The 24,589-nt window shown below is 37.2% G+C and overlaps 1 protein-coding gene across 1 annotated transcript in view; it reads left to right on the top strand.

The window, feature by feature from the left end:
* Window positions 1-13,943: 13,943 nt before the first annotated feature.
* LOC134789700 (protein eiger) overlaps window positions 13,944-24,589 on the top strand; it is a 69,260-nt gene continuing 58,614 nt past the window's right edge. Inside the window, exon 1 of the mRNA XM_063760316.1 lies at window positions 13,944-14,355. Coding sequence (XP_063616386.1) covers window positions 14,053-14,355 — 303 coding nt within the window. The 5' untranslated portion in view covers window positions 13,944-14,052. The remainder of the gene's footprint in view (window positions 14,356-24,589) is intronic.

The following is a 24,589-nucleotide window of genomic DNA, read 5'->3' as shown; positions in this document are numbered from 1 at the left end:
ATTTTTCTCGGAAACGTTCGTATTTGTCATGCTACTTCAGTACTTATTGTACCGAGACTGACTGATATAGCAAGACACGTTCGTACGTTGCCGTGAAAATACGATGAAAAATAATTATGCACTACATCGATAAGTCCCGTCCTGCTAAATAATAATGTGAAAACGCTCTTAGGAGAATAAAGCCCCATCAATGGACGCGTACGCATACTACGTAAGTTTTGTAACACTAAGCTGTTTGTGCAATGCATATGCAAGTAGGCGTCGAATTCCTAAGACTAATGGTAATGATGCATTGTGCTGTTTGTTTGTGTTTCATCACGCATGACATTGAGAGTCTTCCGAGTCTCACCGGAAGTGGGCTACATATGTAAATAATAGTCGTGGCATCGTATTTAACTATACATGTAAGTATGTACCATAAAACCATTATATTAAAAAAATACTTCAGTATCTTCAAATAGTGAATAGAATCAGGCGTTACTTTGCGGAAATCCATATTAATTAAAACCAAAATATTACTTTGCTAGTCGGCGTAAATTGAGCTTCACAGCGGCCGCTTGAATGTTTGAAAGCGCACTGATAAACGAAAAGCTGTATTTATTAGCACATACAGTGGGATGAATAAACTGATTAATATATCTTGTTAAAAGTATACTGCTACAACAAATAAATCTGAATTAAGTAAATTTCATACCTACTTCCAATGATACAATACACGTCACACGGTGGCTAAATAATAATAACTGCATTCCTGTTGTCAGGGAGGTTTTGGGATTATACTGAGCAACTTTTCTTATGGGACCAACCCCGAAATCGCGATAAAAGAAATTACCCTCCCATAGAAAATGGACCAGCCAAAATGTATGAAACAATCAATTTTTTTTACGCGAATTCGCGGTTGGTTCCATAGTAAAAGTTGCTCAGTATAATGTATATCATTCCGATTTTCGTCGCTCTTTTGAATTTTAACAGGCAATCTTGTACATGCTAGACCTGTAGCTATAAGGAAAGTGGTAGGCGTTAATATTTATTAATAACGAGATTTTCTGAAGTAACATTATTTTATTGTATTACAGTGTTTTTCAAACTTTTTCATGATGCGACCCTCTTAGTAAGAACACAATGTTTCGCTTATGTATTGTTTAAAGGCTGGCAGAGGCTTCGCGACCCTAAAGGGGGTCGCGACCCAAAGTTTGAAAAACACTGTTGTATTACATAGACATGTAAAGAACTACATAATTCATGCTTCGAATTTCACAGCTAATGTAGATGGCGCGTTACAGCTCCATATACATGTGGTAACTTTGGTTGTTTAATTAGACATTTGACAATCAGTTAATAAATATGTATCGGAAAACATACTTAAGTTTATAGAATTCGTTTTTTGTATAAGGTGGCCAGTTATTAAACAGTGGCCAGTTATTGAAAAATTACCCTATTGTATATGAAATAGGCCCCGTGAGATTTGGCAATTAATTTGTGTACCTACTATGTATTTAATAACGGTGACTCATTTGCAGTGATCGTACATTTTCCAGCATTTTTGGTGCAGCGGAGTGGTGTTAACGGAATTGGTACAAATATTTTCAACCCTAGTTTTAGCGTTAATTACGTTAATATTAACCATTTCAGTTGAAATTATCTATACCAATTCCGTTAACACCACTCTGCTGCACCAAAAATGCTGGAAAATGTACGATCATTGCTCATTTGTTATCAATATCAATTGAATGGGAAGAAGAAGTTGGGGAGGAACAATTTTTTTTTCTAATATATGTTAACTACAGCTTGGCAAAAAAGAGTAGAGATTAAAAAGTGGCAACACTGTAGTGTCGTCCCTTTCAAACCAATTTATATAAGAAAACGGGATGACACTACAGTGTTGCCACTTTTTTTTTAATTTCTACTCTTTTTCGAAAAACTGTTTGTAAGACGAGTGGAGGACCCGTGCGAAATCGCCTTTTCATACAAACGTAGTACTCATTTTCCTCTCCGGATATTAACATTATTGAAAATATGTTGACACAATTTGATACTTATATGTATATCAACCACACCTATGCCCTAACGTTAGATTTTTTTTATAATTTTTAATTATTATATTACAAGAAAACATTTAAAAATTTGTATGAAATCTGTTTTTCGCTTCGCTCCTAATTTTTACAATAATCAAATCTAATTTCCTGTTTTGAGATCTATATATTTTTTAATTAATATTTAAAGAGTGTGTCTATCACATGTGTTAACCTCGTAAACCCCCTTCCACACACGTGCGCGAATCGCGGCGCGAAGCCGCGAACGCGAGTGTGGAGGCGATTTCGCACATCCGCGAATTAGACTCCATACTCGCGTTAAGGCCCACGGTCCTACCAGTAGTATTAATTACTACAATGTCATTTAAACCATTTTCAATTGGAATAGAGTTGCTTTTTTGTTTCGTTAGATTACAAAACTAAAGTAATTATCCATATAAGTATATTTCAGTATTGATTTCAAGTTCAACTGCCATTTTTTTGTATGGTGGGCCTTAGGAGATAAAAGAAAAACGCAATAAAAATAATAAAGTTACACGCGCGTTCCTGACCCTTCATAGCTTCTCTGTGTTGACATGGACATAATTCGTCCAAGTTAAGTACCTACTTATAATTTTCTGCTTGTATTTTCAATTTTGGGTGTAAACAATTAGACATGGAGCAGACAGTAAAAGTTATAAAAAATATAATATATATCTTGAGGGATATTCGGTATAATTTTCAGTACAGGATTCCTGCTCCGTCTTCGCTTTGATATGGGTAAATATGTCTTTCAATGTTGGGTTAATGCAAATGAGCGTTTCTTTTATTTTTTGCCATTTTTATATATTATGACCTTTTTTGCAACTTTTGTGTTATTTCTAGTCAGGATCGCGAGCCCTTTTCATCCTTATAGGAAAAATAAAATGTCCTAAATTTTCCATACATTTTTAAACTTTCCTTTTTGTTACCGCCATACAAAGTATATGGTGAAATGGTAACACAATAGGAAAAAAACTCTGGGACATTTTTTTATCCCATTAGGATCGAAAGAGCTCGTGATTCTGAGCAGAAATAACACAAATGTGGCAAAAAAGGTCACAATATGTAAAAATGGCAAAAAATAAAACAAACGCTCAAATACTAATAGAATACGGTGTTAATGATAGTGAAATTTATCTTATCTTCTTCATATTCCTCTACGCCTCTGAGACATGGATATGGAAGCCACGTGTGAGAGCAAAATAGACGCATTCGAGATGTGTTGCTGCAAAATGTTGGGCATATCCTGGACGCAACGCTGCACCAACGCGTCTATTCTCGAGGAGCTTCGTATTACCACCCGGCTTTCAACTACATGCTTCAAGAGAATGTTGACCTTCTTTGGCCACGTGGCCCGCCAAGACCCGTCCAGCTTTGAAAAGCTTGTCCTGTTGGGATGCGTCGAAGGGAGAAGAAGTAGAGGCAGGGCTCCAACTCGATGGTCCGATGCCATACGCGACGCAACGGGTGTCAACATCCAGGGGGCAATACAGTTAGCCCAAACCAGCGGGGTTTGGAGAGCGGTGGTGAAAAACTGCACTCCTGATGGTCACGACCCTCAGCCTTGAGGAACCGACACAGAAGAAGAAGATAGAAAAACCTGCGAAACTATTAGATTATTATGATATATTTTACAACATTTCCCTCGAGAACATGTTTAAAATATTTCAATAGCGATCTATGTCTCCCTGCTTTACCCGAATTACTACTCAATAGTCTTACATGATGACATAATATTATTATGATTTACGCGTGTACGCGTAATGATTGTCTTACTCCATCACACTACTAGTGCTAATGTGCTCGAGAAAAGACGTTACAAATTTTAAAAATGTATATTCGTTTTCGGGTGCTAATCATTTTATTATTACAAAGTGTTCACACTACAGTGCTTGAAGAATATGATGAATATGAAGATGGCGACGGAAATTCTATCAGTACTACTAATAATCCGGATGTAGCGAAGTTGTTATCTATATATGCTGCAAATGCTAATATATCGGCACTATTACATGGATTGTTCGAAGAAAATGCGAATGAAACTAGCGCAGAAAATGAACATGAGTCAGAGAGAATTCCGGCGAAAGATATGTCAAAGATATTTGAGTGCAAATCTAGTGATAAATCTTCCTGTGAGTTAATGCACCCTCCCCGTCATAGTAGGAGTAAAGATGTAACTGCCGGTAAAAAAAAGAAAGATCAAATAACAAATAAAGTTCGCTGCAAGTTTTGCAATGTGCAAAAATATACAAATACCACTAAATTAATTAACTCAGAGCCCGATTCCGTTAAAAGTGTGTCAAGAAACGATAATTTGAGCATAGAATCAAAACACTTAAGCAACGGAGCTTTGGAAAGCAAAAAACCCACTAAAAAGCTCAGCAGAACTAATGCCATTTTAAAGCCATCCAGACTTTACGATAGCCTATCAAAATTTAGATTCAACCGGAGTATTAGAGCTAAGCCTAAATTAGTAGGTTTCGATAGCAGCTTTAAAAAAAGGAGGTTAAAATTTCAAGAGCCGAAGTTAGAAGTTAAGAGTTATTTCAATAATTTTTCTCAACCTAAAAACGATTCAGATCATACATCTCCACGCCATAGCAACACAAACTTCACTGGGCTTGTGAAGCAAATTTTGAGGGCTATTAAGAAGGATAATCCTCAGAGCATCCCTGTTAAGGCACACCGCCGTCAAAACCGATCACGTAGCTCCAAAACAAAGGGCACATACCTTTATTCCCCCTTGCGTGGAAAGTATCATCATACTGTAAGGCCCTGGCCTCATTATGTATTTCGCGTCACTAGTGCTCCTGATCTCCCAACACGAAGGTCCTCTATCAGCCCGAAACTTCAATTAATATTCATTTCTTTAACAACCCCAAAACCAACAACAGTACGAAAAGTAAAGACTTCATATTCAAAATTTTTCGGATGTCAAGATAGATCTAAAAGCACCATACATATAACAACTACAAGAAGGAAAGAACTAACAACGAAACTAAGAAAATACGATGGCAAAGTACAAACAAGCAGAACAGATAACAAATTCGCAAAATGGTCTTCAGAAGAAAAGACGTTTCGGCCAAAAGTGTTGGTACAAAGCGAAGTATTCCAAGTACCTGCTAGACATCGCAAAATTACTTGACCAGGACACAAGCAACACCAAAATGCAGTTACATGTAAGGAAAACAAGAATTGTAGTAAGTACCTACTACTAAAAACTAAAGAAATAACATCTAAACAAACTGCATATACATATACCACTGAGATGAGATGAGAGCGTTACGCTGGCTAGTCAACTGATGTGACTCATGTGACCCTAATGAAGTACAAAGGGACAATTTCTAAGTTTTTAGACCTACTGGCTGGTGGAGAAACGCCTTCGGTTCGGCGGTCTTCGCCACGTATGTACGCCAAATATTAAGTAGATCACCAATCACGACCTTTAGCTTGGTAAACCATTACTTGATTTTTTATTTACGCAAAGAATTTGAGTTTTTAGTGAGAAAGTTGCTGAAAAACTAGTGTGATCGATTTCCCAGTAACCATAGAATCATTGTTTTGATGGAATTAGATGTGTGTTGAGTTTATAGTAATAATACATTTTTTTATTATGAAGAATTTATATTTAATTCTGTCTAGCGGTAACTATAAAAATGCGAAGATAGCGTACCAGAAGACGGGCGTTTTCAAAACGGGAGGACTCCGGTTCGTACTAATGAGATTTTCAGGGCTATTTATAGTCTGGGATCGTCTTTTGGTCTCACGCGCAGCGCACCTATCGTGGCAGAGATCCCCAAGGATGGCCTTTGTCCAGCAACTGACATCTCGGCTGATATGATGATGATGACTGAATGAATAGGGCCGGGTTTAATGGGTTAGCGCTCTAATTGTGAGTGCAGACGCAGCGTGTCGTGTGCGGCGTAAGTATTGCAGCCAGTACGATTACCAGGCATCGGATTCCAGGGGGCGAAATTTAATTACAGGTTCCCGTTGGAACCCGCAGGTGACCATTCGGATCCAGACTACACTTGCAGTATTGCAGCGTGACATTAGTGTCAACTGCATTGCTGCTGAAAATGTCAAAAATGAAAAAGGTAATTCAATCCAAAAAAATAATTATGAAATTATAGTTCCTGCAGTAATGCAGGCGGCAGCATGCAGTGTTGCCAAAATCGATGTTGATGACGGATTTTTAATGCAGTCGCATGGAGTCGGCAGTAATGTTGCGCTGTATTTGCTGCGGTAATGTTGGGGTCTTGGGGTGTTCTGCCTTTTTGCCAAAGTTTTATTGTCCGATTTTCACTTGCCAACCAACATTTCGCAAATGATTTCCTTTGGCAATGAAATTGAATGATTGGTTGCGTAATGACATTCAGCAGAATAGTTTTCGGCAATGATTTGGAGAACCAATGCTGGTGTAGTCTAATATCGGACGGTACCTCTTCGGTCATACTATTTGATGGTAGAGCTCAATCCGCTTTTCCCACAGATCCGTCCGTAGGTACAATACAAGCGAAGCGACTGTGAGCGACTTTTTAGCGGCGGGTTCTCGTGACTAGCGTCTCACATTAGCGTCTCCCGAGCGTCGGCGTCTTAGTAAACTCTATTGCTGCTGCTCGACGCCACGTTGGTGTAACTGTGTTGTTGCACAGCGACGCCATTTTCCATAGCGCGATCTAGACGCCGACGCTCACAAGACACTAGTGTGGGGTGGCTCTTAAAATACTGGCATTTGCAATTGTACTGTGGTTTAGGCGCATCTGTACTGTACTAGAAATGTAATGAAGCGGTTGACGCTTGCGCAATGTTGACTCCCGATTACCTATACGTAAGACTGTTATCTATCCGAGCCAATACTTAGAAGTGTACGTTACATTTTAATCTAAAACGAATTGTTATGGAATATAATATCTACATCAAGAGGATGCAACCTGAATGATTAATCGGGTAAATTTGTTCAAGTCGGTGTACAGTATAAAATTATAGGATATGAATTCGATCTGGATTCGATATGGAACGGTCTGGGGGTTTTTGGTTTATGTCACCTTTGACACTGAAAGATCCGATCCATATCTAATCCGGATCTAAATTAAAATAGGAATACGCATGTTAGTCGATGCTTCATAAACGCGAGCGTCTCATTCATTCGCATTTTATCTTAATGTGTTGTTATCACAGCCATTGTGACACCGAGTCAAATATTTACATTATTTATGACCCGCACAATCTGTGTCAATAATGCTCGGTGTCGCTACTGTGACTATACTTCGTATTTTACGCTGATTTATTGGCCAATTGTGTATTGATTTTAATTGGCACCCAATGTTATTCGTCTGCAGGGGCATTACAGAAAAGCGTTCAGTACGTACGTTAGGTTAGGTAGGTGATGCTTATTATTTTACATCACCTTTTCCGAAATGGGGTTTTGCTTTCCCGCTAGGAGGGATCAAAGTGTTTTTTTTTTCCCTACTAGGATCCCTCGTTGATGTGATGGTGATGGTAGGAAACAAAATGTACTGTTGCTGTGGATACCCATCTTCTACCATTCCCTTAAAGGACCGGGCCATGTCCGGGCCGGAGCTTCCGGGGCATCGTTTTCTATGGAAAGCATCACGTGATCACCTGCCATGTCATAGAAAAGTAAGCCCCGGAAGCTCCGGCCCGGACACGCCCCGGTCTAACGTGAGACATCCTTTAACCTTTACATACTCGTTTGTTTATTAGGGCGAGCGAAGCGAGCCCTATCACTAATCGACGAACTATGCATTCTTGTGGTACAATTTACGGAAAAACTACTGCACTGTTAGGTTTGAAATTTAACATAGTAATTTAAATTCATGTCTAGATGTGTTATCAAACATAAAAATATCATTTTATAAACCTAAAAAAATAAAATAAAGTAATAACACTTTGTATTACTACTAGCGCCATCTGTTGGCAAAATGATGAATTAACATTCGTGCTAATGTTAATTATTTCTTTCTCTAACAGATGGCGTTAGTAATAAATAAATAAATAAATATTGGACATTCTTATACAAATTGACTAAGTAAGAAGGCTTGTGTTGTGGGTATTCAGACAATACGATACCTATATATGTGGTGTTTTCAAGTTCAATAATGTCGATGGCGCTTACGCCATTAACAACGATGAATACCAAAGTGGATACAATTTTGGATTCAACCCACCTCGCTTCACTTGGTTTGATTCCCATTTTAGCAATTAAGTTTTTGTGAATACCTACTAGAACAATCAATCTTGCTGTATATTTACTGCGGAGGTCAATTTACTCGTATGTTTTGTGACGCTGACGATGTGATGATCAGTCATGTTGTGTTAGCAAACTTAAATCGGGTATTTTCAGTTCGAGATACAGTTTTGGCGCCATTAATTTATTACGTAAGACGATTTTGGGGTGGAGGGGGGGTCGAACAGATCTTATTTTTTCTTACAAGGGGGTGGTAGGGGGTTTTCATAGTTCTTAAGCAAGATCACAAAGATGCGATTTTTTTTTTAATTTCTATGAAATTATGACCTTTAAAATAATACTTCCACACTCTATGCTATCAAACACGGTGCAGAGTAAGCTTAAACGAGCTCAAGTACCTTTGTACAGGTACAAATAAACATACATAAAAATATTTTTTTGAAAATAAATTATATTGGTGGGAGGGGGACGGGGTCAGCCTATTCTTATTATTTCTTACATAGGGGTGGGAGGGGGTCAAAAGCTGGCAAAAATTGTCTTACGTAATTAATGAATGGCGCCTTTAGTGTTACTATTGCTTGGAACTGCTAAAATTATAAATAAAGATAAGCATAATTAATACAAACTTCAGTGACTTAGGGCCGATACAGACGGACTACAACCCGACTGCAACTTGTATGGGAACTGCACGCCAATCGGAACGTCGGCGTGCAGTTCAGCAAAATGACCCAGTACCCTGGCAGTACCTAGTAGAACTCAGGTTTGGTGTAACAAAGGCACATTATGGTTTGGTCATCCGACTCATCTTGATGAGCACTTAGGAGAGTAGTACCCAAGATAGAGCCGATGCCGAACCCTGGCAGTACCTAGTGGAGCTCGGGTTTGATGCAACATACATAGACACACGCTGTTTTGGATATCCGACTCGTCATGATGATCACTGGGTAGATCAGTACTTTCAGTACCCAAGATAGCTGATGCTGAACCCTGACAGTGCCTAATGGAGCTCGGGTTTTATACAACATAGGCACACGCTGTTTTGGTCATGCAACTCGTCTTGATGAGAACTTAGGAAAGTAGTACCCAAGATAGAGCTGATGCTGAACCCTGGCTGTACCTAGTGGAACTCGATCAGGTTTGATGCAACATAGACACACGCTATTTTAGACATCCGACTCGTCATGATGAGCACTTGGGAGAACAGTACCCAAGATAGAACTCATGCTGAACCCTGGCAGTACCTAGTGGAACTCAGGTTTGTTGCAACATAGGCACACGCTGTTTTGGCCATCCGACTCGTCTTGATGAGCACTTAGGAGATTAGTACCCAAGATAGAGCTTATGCTAAACCCTGGCTGTACCTAGTGGAACTCAGGTTTGGTGCAACATAGGCACACGCTGTTTTGGTCATCTGACACGTCTTAATGAGAACTTGGAAGAGCAGTACCCAAGATAGAGCTGATGCTGGACCCTGGCTGTACCTAGTGGAACTGTGTGTGTTAGTTTATGTGCGGAGCAGCGTGATTACCGCCAGTAGGTGTCCAGACGGGATAGTTTCTCGATCAATTGTGTGGAGTGGACGCAAAAATAAATTCAAGAACATTGGCTCGCTGACCCAACATTATGTAGGAAAGCCAGTTGGGTTCCTTACAAAAAGTACTGGGCGGCCGTGTAGGATGTAATAAGCACTTATGAAATTGTATATTACGTGTGGATGATATTGGCAATTTATTTTGTCGTCTGGATACGTTTTTAAAGGACAAAGTAAAAGCTGTAACAGACAGGCGTACCGGACAGCAACCGGTTCGGTACGTTAAGGTAGAAAACCTCCGCGAGCCCTTACAAAGCGCTGCTTTTTGCTAGTATAAGTAGGTACCTAATGTACTTATGGACAATTAGTCTGAGGCACATATTTTTGAATGCGAATTGTTTCCACAATTATTAATGTGTCTCTATTTTGAAAACTGTTACAGTGCTTAGTTTTGTTTGGGTTGATTGGCAGATATTTAGGTACCTATAGGTAGATATTAGGTACTTTGGCGTGTTGTTCTAACCAAGGTAAGGTATAGGTAGTCAAGGATTCATTTTCAACCCACAGGTTGAATGTCGTACAGCGAATCATTATCATCATCAATATTAAGAGGGCCTGTCCCTGTGTCGCTGCAGCATTCCAGCCTATTCTCGGCCTTCGTTTTTACTTCTTGATATGAGTGAGTGGCTACAGCACCATTCTTTTATCTGTGTCATGTATGATATTCTGGGCCTTCCCAAGTAACACAAAAGTAGCTGAATATTGTTTGAATAATAGAACATGCCGTACTGTAAGCTGAATAAGGTAGCTGTATAACGTCTGTAACAGCGCTGTTACAGACGTTATACACAAGGTTTGGGCTCAAAGTGGGCAGTGGTGGGCAGCTTACAACTGAATAACAGTAATGTAATAGCTGTATAAGTGTGTGCCCACACATTGAATCAGCTGAATAACACTTGTATAGAGGCTGTCAAAAGCTTCTATACCGCTTTTAAACCAAAGTTATCCAGCTTTGTACACAATGAATCAGTTATTCACACGTTATGAAGCTTTTGGTTCAAAAGTGCATTTTTACAGAAAATATATTCAGATATTTGTGTGTTAAATCAATGATTTGTCCTCCATTTTAATTTGTGAACTCGTGTCAAAGTGTAGTTTCTGAAGTGAATACAAAATAAGGAGGACATCACCCATATATTGATTTGATGTTTACATAACTTCAATTTCATTGCGCATGCGACTTTACTGTAAATATATATATACATTTTATTTAAAATTTTAAAGCGCCGCGTAAATAATTTATTTATTTATTTATTTATTTATTACAAGGAGATAAAACAGAAGCATGCAAGTGAAGAACAATATAGATAGAGTATACGTAACTAGTACAATATAGATTATGCTGTTTCCTTAAACATATCTCACCGAGAACATAAGTGGTATTTAAATGTAAAACTAGTAACATGCAAACACTTAACTATTTCAACTACAACTACTAAAACTACTTTAATTTACCTACAGTTAAACATAATAATTTATATTATGAAAGTTACGATCTATAATTATCTATCTTACTGTTTACTTATTGTTTTTTTTTTTTTTTTTTAATGCACTGTTTAAAAAGTAAATATAGAAATTTTACTAGTCCACTTTTAAATTTGTAATTTTTTTGCGGTGTTTAGATGTTTTAGTGATAGAAAATGTACTTTAACAAGTTATGCTACGATAAAACTTGTCTTATAAATGAATAAAAATGGGTTTTTCAGTTCATTTTGAATTCCTATTTAATTGTAGAGGTTAGAATATGAGCAACCGTAATGGCGTCCGACTGTGCTGAATATAAGCTGCTGCCACAGCTATTATTGTGCTAAATTTCTGAATAAGCATTCACATTATTCGCGTTACTATGCTACATTTTAGATAATAATGGTTTTAGAACAACAAGTTTTGAATAACATCAGTATAATAGTAATTGTTTCCTCAATCTTAAAGCCTATTAGGGTTCTATACACAAATAGTAAAAACCACATAGATCCTCACTAGTTTGATGAGAAACATTATAGGTATGTAACACGGGCAATATTCAATCCTACTTCCTACTAATATTATAAACGCGATATAATAACTATTTAAGTTATATGATTAAATCTGGGGGCACGGCAGATTACACAGTTATTTTTTCCGTTATCAGTTCCGACAAATATGTAGTAGGTAAAGGTACACGCAAAGATGTACGACGTGAGTACGAAGATGTGTATAGTATGAGTATGGTATGGTTAAGAGTATGGTATGAATATGAATAATTAGGGTTCCCCTCATCTGGCGTAATATTGTTTGTCAGAAATATACTTCGCATAACATGTATCGCAGAAACACTTTTAGTCGAATGATAATTTTGCATAACTATTACTTGGCATTACTATTACTACGCATACAATACATTTTGCAGCATATTATTTAGCAGAAGATTACTTTCGCCGACTTTAGTTTAGCATAATTTTATGTATCATAATCATCCTGCAGCATACTCTTATTATGGCATAGTGATAATTTCTGCTATTAGCAGAAAAGTGGGTTAAGTAAGAACCGCGGCCCCAACAAAATTGAACCTGTGCCAGAAAACAAGGTTATATTAGGTTGGAACTGCGGCCTCCTATAAAAACGATCGGCTGCCGGAAAAGTAGGTTAGGTTAGGTTAGAACTGCGACGCCCTATAAAAACGAACAGCTGCCAAAAAAGTAGGTTAGGTTAGGTTAGAACTGCGACCTCATACAAAAACGAATGGCTGCGAGCAAATGGGTTAGAGCATAACATTAAGATAGGTACCTATAAATAGATTATGAAAGGCCGTAGCTGAATAAGGAAACAACATCTGCCCTTGAGCTATTTTTGCTTGATTTTTTTTATATAGTGTATTCATATCTAGTACACATCACACACAATATATAAAAAAAAATCAAAGTGGTTCCGTAGTAAAACGACATTAAGTAAAAAAATAAATTTTTTTTTCCTCCTAAAGTCATAGATATTTTTTGGCGATTTTCGGGTATATAGTTCGACTGTTAAAGAGGTATATGTGATTAAAAAGGAACTACCATCCTTTGATTTTTATGACATAAATCACTAAATCAAATTTTCATTACAAAAAAAAAGTATTCAAACGGGACCGACCGCTCTAAATAAAATTAATAACAAACCTATATCTACTAAGCTATCACACAAATATAAGTGTTATCTTTTTTATTGAAATGCAACTTGGTCAAAATTGAAAAATACATTTAGCTCTACGTTTTTCAATGACGTGCATTATTTGTCTCTTCTCTTTTTGCCTTCTCTAGGCAGGCAGGTACAGCGAATGTCTAACAGTACCTAACAATATTTCAACGAAATAGGTAGGGAATTAATTCTTTGACTGTACAAAAGCGAAAAACGGAAACGGATGTTTACCCAGCAGTGGTGGGGGTTATAATAATTATTGGTTTGTTTACAAATCAATAATAAAACATCTAATACAGATTGGGAGCGGTTTACAAGAATGTAAGTGAAACTGAACATACATACATTATGCTAATTTCAAAGAACTTAGTAGGTATCTTATCTACTTACTCGTAACGTTTTATCAGATGTGATGGACTTTGCAGATTTCTTGTCTGAATAAGAAGAAGCTCTAGATAAGATCAATTTAGAGATTTTTATGATCTTTGAAACATAGAGTTGATATTATAATAAAATGATTAACGTAAATTTAAAAGTAATTAATTAAAAAAATATATATTTTTGGCCATGATAAAGTTAAAACATAGGACTAATATCCAAGTACTTACCTATACTTGGTATTCGTCCTTCTTTGGACCAAATAATTGCACTGCAGCTGCTAAAATAACTTTTAACCCCTTGACCGTCTTAGACGTCAAATGACGCGCGCGGCTACATCTCAATATCAACCTTAGTGCATTCCAACAAGGTTGTCGATGACTCGCCGCGCACGAACCCTCCCTGGGTTAAACAGTTCTCAAAGGAAAATAATCCAAATTTCAACCCACTGATATCTTCTGATATACTAAATGAAAACGACCTATCAACCATGATATCCTCACGTCTTACGTCTTTCCTCAAACAAAACAATTATCATCTCAACCCATGCGCGCGCGGTGCGCCACTCCGCGCCCGTCTGTCAGCGCGCACGCGCGTCTCCGCGATGTCAGTGTGATCTGTGCTGTGTTTGTGTTTTTTTTTTAATATTCTTATAACCAGCCATGTATACGCAAGAGGTTCTAAGCAAGAAAGAGTCGGACATGTCGAAAAATCTAGTGACGGGTGAAATAGAATACCGGCCGAAGAAGAAGCAAGGATGCATGATAGCTTTGGTGGTGGCTGTGGGTGCTCTTGCACTGTCCCTTGCTGTTTTGACGGTGGTGAGGGAGATGCAGATATCGAGACTGAGGAGTGAGGTCGATCAGCTGACTGTCAACATGATAGCTGTGACGGCGAACATCAAAAGTCTTAATCAGAAGGTGAACAGAGATTTGAATGATTTTAAGACGCTGGATGATGATACGGTAAGTTTTTTATTATTTTATTAGGTACAGAAACTTGGGACGAATTAATCATGAATACAAAAAATATGTACTTACTTATTAATCCCTGTCTTTCTGATAGTTCAGGATGTGGAAACATTATTAAAATTTATACCCGAGGGCCTACCGGGAACGCGAAATTCGAATTTTTGCTATTTGCTTCTCTATCGTTCGAATATGCAAGAGCGCTAGAGAGGCAGATGACGAAATTTAGATTTTTGTGTTTCGCGGCAGACCCTCTGGGCTATAACCGCGAAAATCGAAGTTCGCAAATTGCGGGCATTTTTCTCTGTCACTCTAATTACGCCTTCATTGGAGTAAAAGAAAAAGATCCCCGCAATTTGCGAATTTCGGTTTTCGCGGTAGCCCCTCTGATCCTTATGCGAGACGGCACACCGTTTACGTGACGTGTGCGTTATCTTATATTTATTAGGTACTTACATATTACATTAGGTAGGTATCTATTTATTATAACCTGTATTAGTAGTTGTATCTATGACCTTTGGCCTACCTAATCTGTACCAGTATCCAATGTTTACAAATGCAGTTGGAATTTGGAATTATGTGCAAATAAAAATTGTTATGATTATAAAACTACGTCTAAACTGACATGTGTTTCACAGATGTTTTTAAGTACAGTCAGCAAAATAATTAATTACCTACGTATATTCATGGATCCCTATAGTTCGTTTTTTTAGCATTAGAAAGAAGGTACAGCAATCTTGACGTGTCTTTTTATTAAAAAATACATATTGAAAAACGCTTTAAAAAATTAGTTTATATTATTACTTATGAAAGCAAAAGATCGTATATGATTTATAATCTAACATATTACCTGTGACTTATTTTTCAATTGTGATTTTTAATAAAAATACATGTCAAGATCGCTTACCTACCTTCTTTCTAATGCTAAAAAAAAAACGAACTATACAAATACAATATTAGAATAGATTACGTCTCATCATAGCTGGTTACGGTGTGGTTACGTACCTAAGACAGGTAAGAAAGAACAGACGAAAAAAACCGGCGAAATGCGAGTCGAACTCGCGCACGAAGGGTTCCGTATTACCATTACGCAAAATACGGCAAAAAATCACGTTTGTTGTACTGTATGGAAGCCCCATTTAAAATTTATTTAATTTCGTTTTTAGTATTTGTTGTTATAGCGGCAACAGAAATACATCATCTGTGAAAATTTCAACTGTCTATCACGGTTCATGAGTTACAGCCTGGTGACAGACAGACGGACAACGGAGTCTTAGCAATAGGGTCCCGTTTTTACCCTTTGGGTACCCTTCGGAACTCTAAAAAAGGACAATATGGGATAGGTAAGTATATTATAAGATACCGATTTTATTTTTTTATACCTTCTTGTTGGGCGGTACAAAATATATTGATAACGTACGCGATTAAGTATCTTTTAGTGCCCCACCAGCCCACCACGGAACGTTCCCACTTAAAAATATATGTATATTCCGAATAAAAAATACGCCAATAATAATCCCGTTGTACTTATATATTAATACCTTATTGAATGGGACTATAAAACACAATGCTACGCGTAAGTTCTTGAAATAGTTGAAATATCGTTAGTAAAGTATAAAGTCCCGCTTGGCGCCCACACGGCAGTAAAATATACGAAATTAGGAGATGTTTACAAACACCAAGTTTGCAATCAGCTGCCAAATACTCAGAGGCCAAATATTACATGAAAATACCGGACGGTTATACGTAAATAGGTACCTACTATAAAACTTATTAGTACCTACTTAAATCTGTATATAAGGTACTTCCACCAAATAAGGCCCGGTTTTTAAGCTTGCTAACTTCCAAAATTTCATGTATAAAAGTATGATTTTGCGTCCATGTCCGCTAGTATCATAGAGAAAAAGGCAATTGCATATTAAACACAAGAAAAGTAAAAAACAATGGGCCTTATTTGGTGCAGGTACGTTAGCTATTTTGAGCAACGTATGTGAGTACCTAGGTGTAGAGGTAGACAGTGACGATTACTCGGTTAGTATTAGTAGTGTTAGTACCCACAGTTGTCATCTTTTAAGTTACGTTACGTGACGACAGGGTATCAACTATTGGGCACTAACAAACCAAACACTGGGACGTTTACCTTATAGGTAATACTAGGGAGAGTGCGAGAGTATGGGAGTATGGAGAATGAGAGGAGTGCCAGCATTTGACATGCAGCGTACAATAGGTTACGCGTTTACCTTTGATTTCTGACTTTCCTAATGTTTTAATTCAATAAGTCTAATATTGACATTAAATTCATCATCATCATCATCATCATCATCATCATATCAGCCAGAGGACGTCCACTGCTGGACATAGGCCTCCCCCAAAGAGTGCCACAATGACCGGTCTTGCGCCACCCGCATCCAGCGGACTCCCGCGACCTTTACCAGGTTATCAGTCCACCTTGTGGGTGGTCTACCCACGCTGTGCCTTCCGGTACGTGGTCGCCACTCGAGAACCTTTCCACCCCAACGGCCATCGGTTCTACGGGCAATGAGCCCCGCCCACTGCCACTTAAGTTTAGCGATTCGAAGGGCTACATCGGTTACTTTGGTTCTACTGCGGATGGCCTCATTTCTGATGCGATCACGCAGAGAGACTCCAAGCATAGCCCTCTCCATTGCCCTTTGGGTGACTTTGAGCCTTCTTATGAGGCACACAGTAAGCGGCCACGTTTCAGTTCCATATGTCATCACTGGCAACACACACTGGTCGAAGACTTTCGTCTTGAGACACTGCGGAATATTGGACAAAAAGATGTGGCGTAGCTTCCCAAACGCTGCCCAACCAAGTCGGATTCGTCGATTAACCTCTTTCTCGAAGTTGGACCTACCTAACTGGACAGTCTGTCCTAGGTATATATAATCGTCTACAACTTCAAGTATAAAGTCTCCGATTGTAATAGGAGTTGGTTCTACACGGGCATTTGACATGATCTTCGTCTTGTCCATGTTCATCCTCAGACCAACTCGATCGGAAGCTTTACTAAGGTCAACGAGCATCATACTCAAATCCTCCGTAGTCTCAGCCAAGATTACTATATCGTCCGCAAACCGAAGGTGAGAGATGTACTCGCCGTTTATGTTGATGCCAAGCCTTCTCCAGTCCAGAGTCTTGAAAACATCCTCCAATGCAGCGGTAAACAGTTTAGGAGAAATAACATCACCTTGCCTGACTCCCCGCTGCAACGGAATAGGTTTCGAGTTCTGGTCCTGGAGTCGGACTGACATAGTGTCATTCTCGTACAAACACTTCAGCACTTCGATATAGCGGTAATCCACGTGGCACCTCTGGAGAGATTGTAGTACAGCCCAGGTTTCGATCGAATCGGAAGCTTTCTCGTAGTCCACAAACGCTAAGCAGAGAGGCAGGCTATACTCCTCAGTCTTCTGTATTACCTGACGGAGCGTATGGATGTGGTCTACGGTACTAAAGCCTCTTCGGAAACCGGCTTGTTCAGGAGTCTACTACACGACATTAAATTGGTGCTAACAAAAGCACAATCGATTGACATCATCAAAATAAATTGACATCTAAACTCATAACCCAGAATTATAAATATGCAGTAAAATAACATCAGTCAAAAAATAATAAGTATGTATGTCATCCAATGATTAAGTGTATGTCGATTAACGGGCCACCATGTTGGGGAATAGGAGAAAAATCACAAACATAGGTCTAAAATGCACTTAAAACTACTTATAATAAATTTTGCATAAAAACTAAAAATATGAAAATTATTTGCGTTTAGCTAGTATAGCTCCCGCCTTGACCCTACATGTTTTTTAACTATTATAAGACAACTTATAAGTCTAGAAACAAGATCATAGCACGGAATAATGGCTCCAAGCAACCTGATATGCTTACTTAATGCGTGTTAAAGTTATCAACGCATCGTAAACATTCTTTTATACGCGTCTAAATAACTCTGCTACTCTACTTGTTGATAAGGGCATATTATGTGTCGTGTTCTCAGAAAAGGGCCTTACATAGCGCGAATTTTAATTTGTTTTTTAAACTAGTTATCATTAATTTGTATTGAAACATTTATTTTTGGTCAAGGTATTGTAGGCCCAAAATATAAGAAGTCAACATCACATTTAAAAACCTAGTACCTACCTACTCCAATTCTTGGGATTAGTTGCCAAGCGGACCCCAGGCTCCCATGAGCCGTGGCAGATTGCCGGGACAACGCGAGGAAGATGATGATCACATTTATAAACCTAACTTTTTTTTAAATGACGAGTCCATGTTACATATTATTTTAATTGCATTACATTTATAAATACTTTACTGGACACTTTAATACAATAAAAATAAAAACCACAGGCGGTCTTATTTGAAATTCTGATTTAAAGTTATGTAATTTCTTCTTCTAAAGTATGTAAGTATTATACCTAAAAATAGCTTATGCGCGTGCCACTAAAGTGTGGATTCTTTATCTTTTTGCCTCACAACATTATTAAGTGGTAACTATTTATGGAGTTGGTAAACTCCCGTTCTTTCTTTTAAAACAGACAGGTAGACGACACTTTTTGTTGTTATCTAATAACTTTTACGCCGCGGGGTTTCCTTGGGACGAGACAAAAAACAAACAATAGTTTGACAAATGAACACGGGCCTTTCTTCGATAAAAAATGGTTTTGCTAAGTAAGGCCCAAGGCAGCCTTTATCAAAATGTTTACCCGCGTATCATAAAACAACCCAACTTTAGTCTAAAAGCACCCAACTATGGTCCAAAACTGATTCGAATATACTCGAAGATGTATATCTTCGTTGTGTAAATATTATAAGGCAAAACTTTTTCACAAAAGGAACATAAAACTCAGGCAACACGGAAAATTTAATTTAATCATGTTTTATTATGTAATTAGTTTTCAATGTTTTAATCTCATATGGAAATATTTTCTGGTATAAATTAATTTCATTCATTCATTCATTCATTCAAAAGAAGTTTAATATTTTTATTTAGGTTCTTGATTACACTTTGAACTTGTGAGCAATAGTTGACTGGATTTTAAGGTACCCCTAATCAATTTTCCAGATGACTGAGATGACTGCGAATCACATGACAGATAAAACAGCATGTGTGTTTAAAACATCTGGTTATTAGGTACTGGTCGCTTGTCGCGAACCCCTTTACCATTCCCTGGGGGTTTGGATACAATACTTTGAGAACCCCTGGCATGGTTACCATGCAAAGTTGCGTGTTTCTCGAACATTTAATAAACTGCATCCAGTTTAACTACAATTTGTATATTGTTAAGATAAGCTAGTATTAAATAAGTAGTTCTCAACTTCTCAGCTAGGTTGATTCAATTATTTATTTATTTAAACTTTATTGCACAAAAGAATAAGTTAATGTACAAAAGACGAACTTAATGCCATGAGGCATTCTCTACCAGTCAACCTTAAGGCCAAGCAGAAAATATTGTAGGCGGTGCATTAGAAAACCAAAAGAGAACTTATCTAGAAACAAAATATATACAATGTACATACATACATATATCACATGATTCTTTAATAAATATGGCATTAATACATAAATATAGATAAATAATACATATATATATATATACCTAATCATACATACATATAAAATATATAGATATTATACGACTATACTTAATTCTTCTTTGAATTGACAGCAAAGAAATCACGCACAGATTTTTTAAAAGCATACTTGTTAGGGGGAAGACCATTCCAGAGGCGGGCCACCTGAATGGAGAATGAATCGGATATAAAACCCGTCCGATGAAGAGGGATAGAAAGAGCTCTATTGCCGGTAGAGCGAAGCTTACGGTCACGAGAGTCACCCAAAAAGTGAAAGAAGGATTTGAGATATTCAGGGGAGTGTGGGTCATTGATAATAGAGTAGAGAGTACAGAGCATGCGAATATTACGCCGTTGACGAATAGGGAGCCAGCCGAGCTGTGTGCGAAATGAGGACACGTGATCATATTTCCGAAGACAGAAGATGAAACGGATACAATTATTAAGGAGACGGCCCAACTTGTTAAGAAGTTCCTCGTTTAAGTCCGGATAACACACATCACCATAGTCGATAATGGGTAAAATCAAGCTGGTATGTAGCAATTATGTTATGTTACCAGGACCTAAATAAAAAGCGCTTTGCAATGGAACAAACACTTTTTATATTAATATTATTTTAAACGGGTTAATTACGTATTATTAGGTCAAATAAACGCTCGATATGTTTCGATCCGATTTTCGAGGATCTTCTTTTACCTTTTATTTGGTGTTATTAGAAAACGAAAAAATAAACAATTTCTTGTTATAAATTGACCCCGTGCCACAGCAATTGTATTGTAATAACACTGATAACGCAGACCCAAGTGCGAATAATGGGGCTAATAAGCCCAAGCAGAAACCTTACCTACTATACTATGTATTTAATATATATAGCTACCTACGGTTGTAGCAGGTTGCGAGTTAAACTAAGCAATTATAACGAAGTTATTTAAGTTCACCGTCATATATGGTGTGGAAGAACGAGTTAGCTGAGAGACTCGGCCTGAGACGTGTCCGGAATACCGTCCATAGCTCGCATTACATAATCTGAACATGTTGACACGATCATAGATAAGATTCAAGATATAAAGCTAAGAATACACGCCTAAGGGTACATCACATACTTAATGGTGATTGATGAAAACTATCCTATTTCCTTCCCCGGGCCTCAAACTACATATATTAATTATACGAGTATATCCATATCAAATTTCATCTAAATCTATTCGGCGGTTTAAGCGTGAAGAGGTAACATACAGACAGAGTGACTTTCGTGTTTATAACGTAAGGATTTTGAAAATATGTGAGGGATAGTTTATGATCCAGTCAGTATTAAAATCAAGTCTTTTTTTCATTTATTTTGCAACCAAACAAAGTCATATTATAGACATATCAAAAATGCAATACAAAAGATGTACCGTAACAAAAGAAAAATACAACAAAAATACCTGGAGGTTCATAATTTATAAATTAATGTTAAGTGAAATAAGTAATTAGGTATACCTAATAACTAAGTTTTTGATAAAGTCAAACTTTAATCGAAGAACGATATCGAATCGAACGACTTGAGATTCTCAGCGAAGTGATAAATGACATTCAATCTAACAGAACTGGCGACCAAAGAACGAATGGCAATGGAACGTGGCAGATTGACCTAATGAGCCAAAGCTCATTATATCCATTAAGCGACTGACATTGTATGACCTATAAAACCGGCGTGTTTGTAAACTCTAGAAATGACTCGCACGCTTGATAAACTAAAAATAACATCTGCGTTTTAAATTGAATCTCAGAGAGGTCATCACCTTTTACTTTATTGCAAATGTAAATTTTTAACGATTTTTATTGTATTAGGGCATTTTCAAGTGTACCATTTACTTTTTTTCGAAAATCCATCAACTTTTGGGTTATTTCAACTCAGAGTCACGAGGACTATCGATTTAAAAAGAAAAAAAATTTCAGTTTTGTAACGCATTTTCACATAAGTATGTACATTTTGTATGTTACAAAACTGACACCCAAAATTTATATGAAAAACTGGGGACACATTTTTTCTTTGTGTCATTCAATAGTACTCTTGATTCTGAGTCTAAATAACCCAAAAGTTGATGGATTTCCGAAAAAAAGTAAATGGTACCATGTTTTCTGAAAACCCCCATTAACTAGAGTCGGACCAAGTAAACACTGGATGGCATTTACAATGATGAAGTGTGGCAATGTCATCATACATCTCAAATTTCTATGAAAATATGACGTTTAAAATGACACTCCCTTAGCAAAGTTAGATTAGACCAGTGATATTCAAACTGCGGCCCGCCGAGCCTTCTTAAATAGGTGGCCCGCCAGGTGGTCCTGGTATTGATACATATGTAACCTTGCCATTCGAACGTTACCTTTAAGCAAATTCATTTTGCGGTCCGGCCGGGGCTATAAGACAAAACCGTTATTATGGCCTTCATAGAGAAAAAGGTTGAATATGGCTGGTTTAGACGGATCCTATGGCCCACAGATCACTAAAATCTAGGTTTTATTGTCTATGCTTTAGCCACTAAGGGCCTTCAGCTTAGTAATGGCCTCATTACAGCAAATTGCCTACGCATACGCAAGTACACGGCTCATGGTATATATACTATAATCAACTAGTTACTAGTCGCTAGCCCAATATTAGGTACAGGGTTTTATGTTTCACTTTCATCGAACTGAAATTTGATCATTGTCATAGTGACATTAAGTCGAATTTCAACTATCTTGAAAATGTAACATAAGAACCCTGTAATATTGGGCCAGCGTAGTGTAAACACTATGAAACAATATTTAAGGTGCACCGTGCACGATTCAGATTTCACAACGTGTTACGGCTTTAATTTTATTTTGATACGAACTTACCGACTAAATAAATAAAGTAAAAGTCGCTCATGAGATGTGCTCTAATCACCAAGACGATCGTTAAGATCATATCAAAACCATAATAATTCATTAAATGTGACTCGGAACCAAGGGCTATAAGCATTTTACGGCTATTTTAGTAATTATACACAAGAGTAAAGTTACATTTATAAAGTCCTTTAATGCTGCATTGTTATTCTCCACTGTTTTCTGTGTAAGTAGTAAGTACCTATACTGTTAATTTTAAGGATTCAGTGGCTATTTTTTAGGGTTCCGTACCTCAAAAGGAAAAAACGGAACCCTTATAGGATCACTCGTGCGTCTGTCTGTCTGTCCGTCTGTCACAGCCTATTTTCTCGGAAACTACTGGACCAATTAAGTTGAAATTTGGTACACATATGTAAATTAGTGACCCAAAGATGGACATGTTTTTTTTTATAATTTTAAAATACATGGTTCGAAGTTATTTAAGAAAATAGCCAAAAAATGACCATTCCCCCCCTTTATCTCTGAAACTACTGGGTCTAAAATTTTGAAAAAAATACACAAAATAGTTCTTTACCTATAGATGACAGGAAAACCTATTAGAAATGTGCAGTCAAGCGTGAGTCGGACTTATGTACGGAACCCTAGAAACGCGAGTCCGACTCGCACTTGGCCGGTTTTTGGTTTGTGTACAATATGATTGTTAATTCATCGAAAGCATGTGTATGCATCAATTTTAACCGCAAACTTTTAATGAAAATAACCCCTTTGGCAACTACCATTTAGGTACTCAAATAGCTGAGCCATGATTTAAATTTAAACCACTTTATGACACAAACAATTAATCATATTGACGGTACCTAGCCAACGAATTATAAACAATACCATACCTAAATCCTCGTTTTGCTCATTAAAAACATCCCGTAATTCTTAGTAATACGTAATACTCAGTATTATATTAATTATCAATATTACTAACAGTAATGAGACAAATAGGATTGTGGCGTGGGCATCATCAAATAAACCTATCATTAAATACGGTGTTGTTAATAATATATTGTTTGCTTTTAATATTAAATTTCGTCATTGGCGAGATAGCAGACTGGTATTTCCAAGTTAGGTCAAAGGCCTTATTTTTATTTTCTAAGACTTCAGTGTTTGTTAATTAGACATACTTAATAGTCAGTTCTGTTTTTTACACATTTAACTTATATGTATTGTTGGCCCGATAATCCCGATGTACTTATATTAGTCGGCCTTATACATATATAACTTGTACGTATTGTTGGTCCGAAAACACACTGTATATTAATCACATTTGCATTCCTAAATAAGTATGCCTAGTAAAAACAAAAATAAGAGTATGACCCACTTATTTTGAAGACACGAGTAGGTATAATTAGCATGTCAAAGTAACCTTCCTTATCAGGCTGACGAGACATGGAATTCAAAACATCACAATCACTGCAAGTGATTCGAACTAATGTACGTTTATCTTCAGAAAGGTTATAACCTGATTTATATTGTTTTTAATTACATAATTCACATACCTATAACCGAAAATCTACGTTGCCATTTCTAAGTGAAAACGCAATTTCAACGTGTCTTTTTTAGGGTGAAGTCAAAACATTGTTTATTTTTTTCATTCTTCGTCAATCAAAGCTCTATAGTTTCAGATGTTATAATAAAATTCTAAACCGACATCTTCAGATTTTAGGCTACATCTTTTTAATTATCAAAGAAAACATTTCTGACGTTTCTGTTTGATAAAAGTTAGTTTAGA

The sequence above is a fragment of the Cydia splendana genome, chromosome 4 (genome assembly GCF_910591565.1).
Source record: "Cydia splendana chromosome 4, ilCydSple1.2, whole genome shotgun sequence".
NCBI classification, from domain to species: domain Eukaryota; kingdom Metazoa; phylum Arthropoda; class Insecta; order Lepidoptera; family Tortricidae; genus Cydia; species Cydia splendana.
This window is presented reverse-complemented; position numbering and strand designations above follow the sequence as displayed.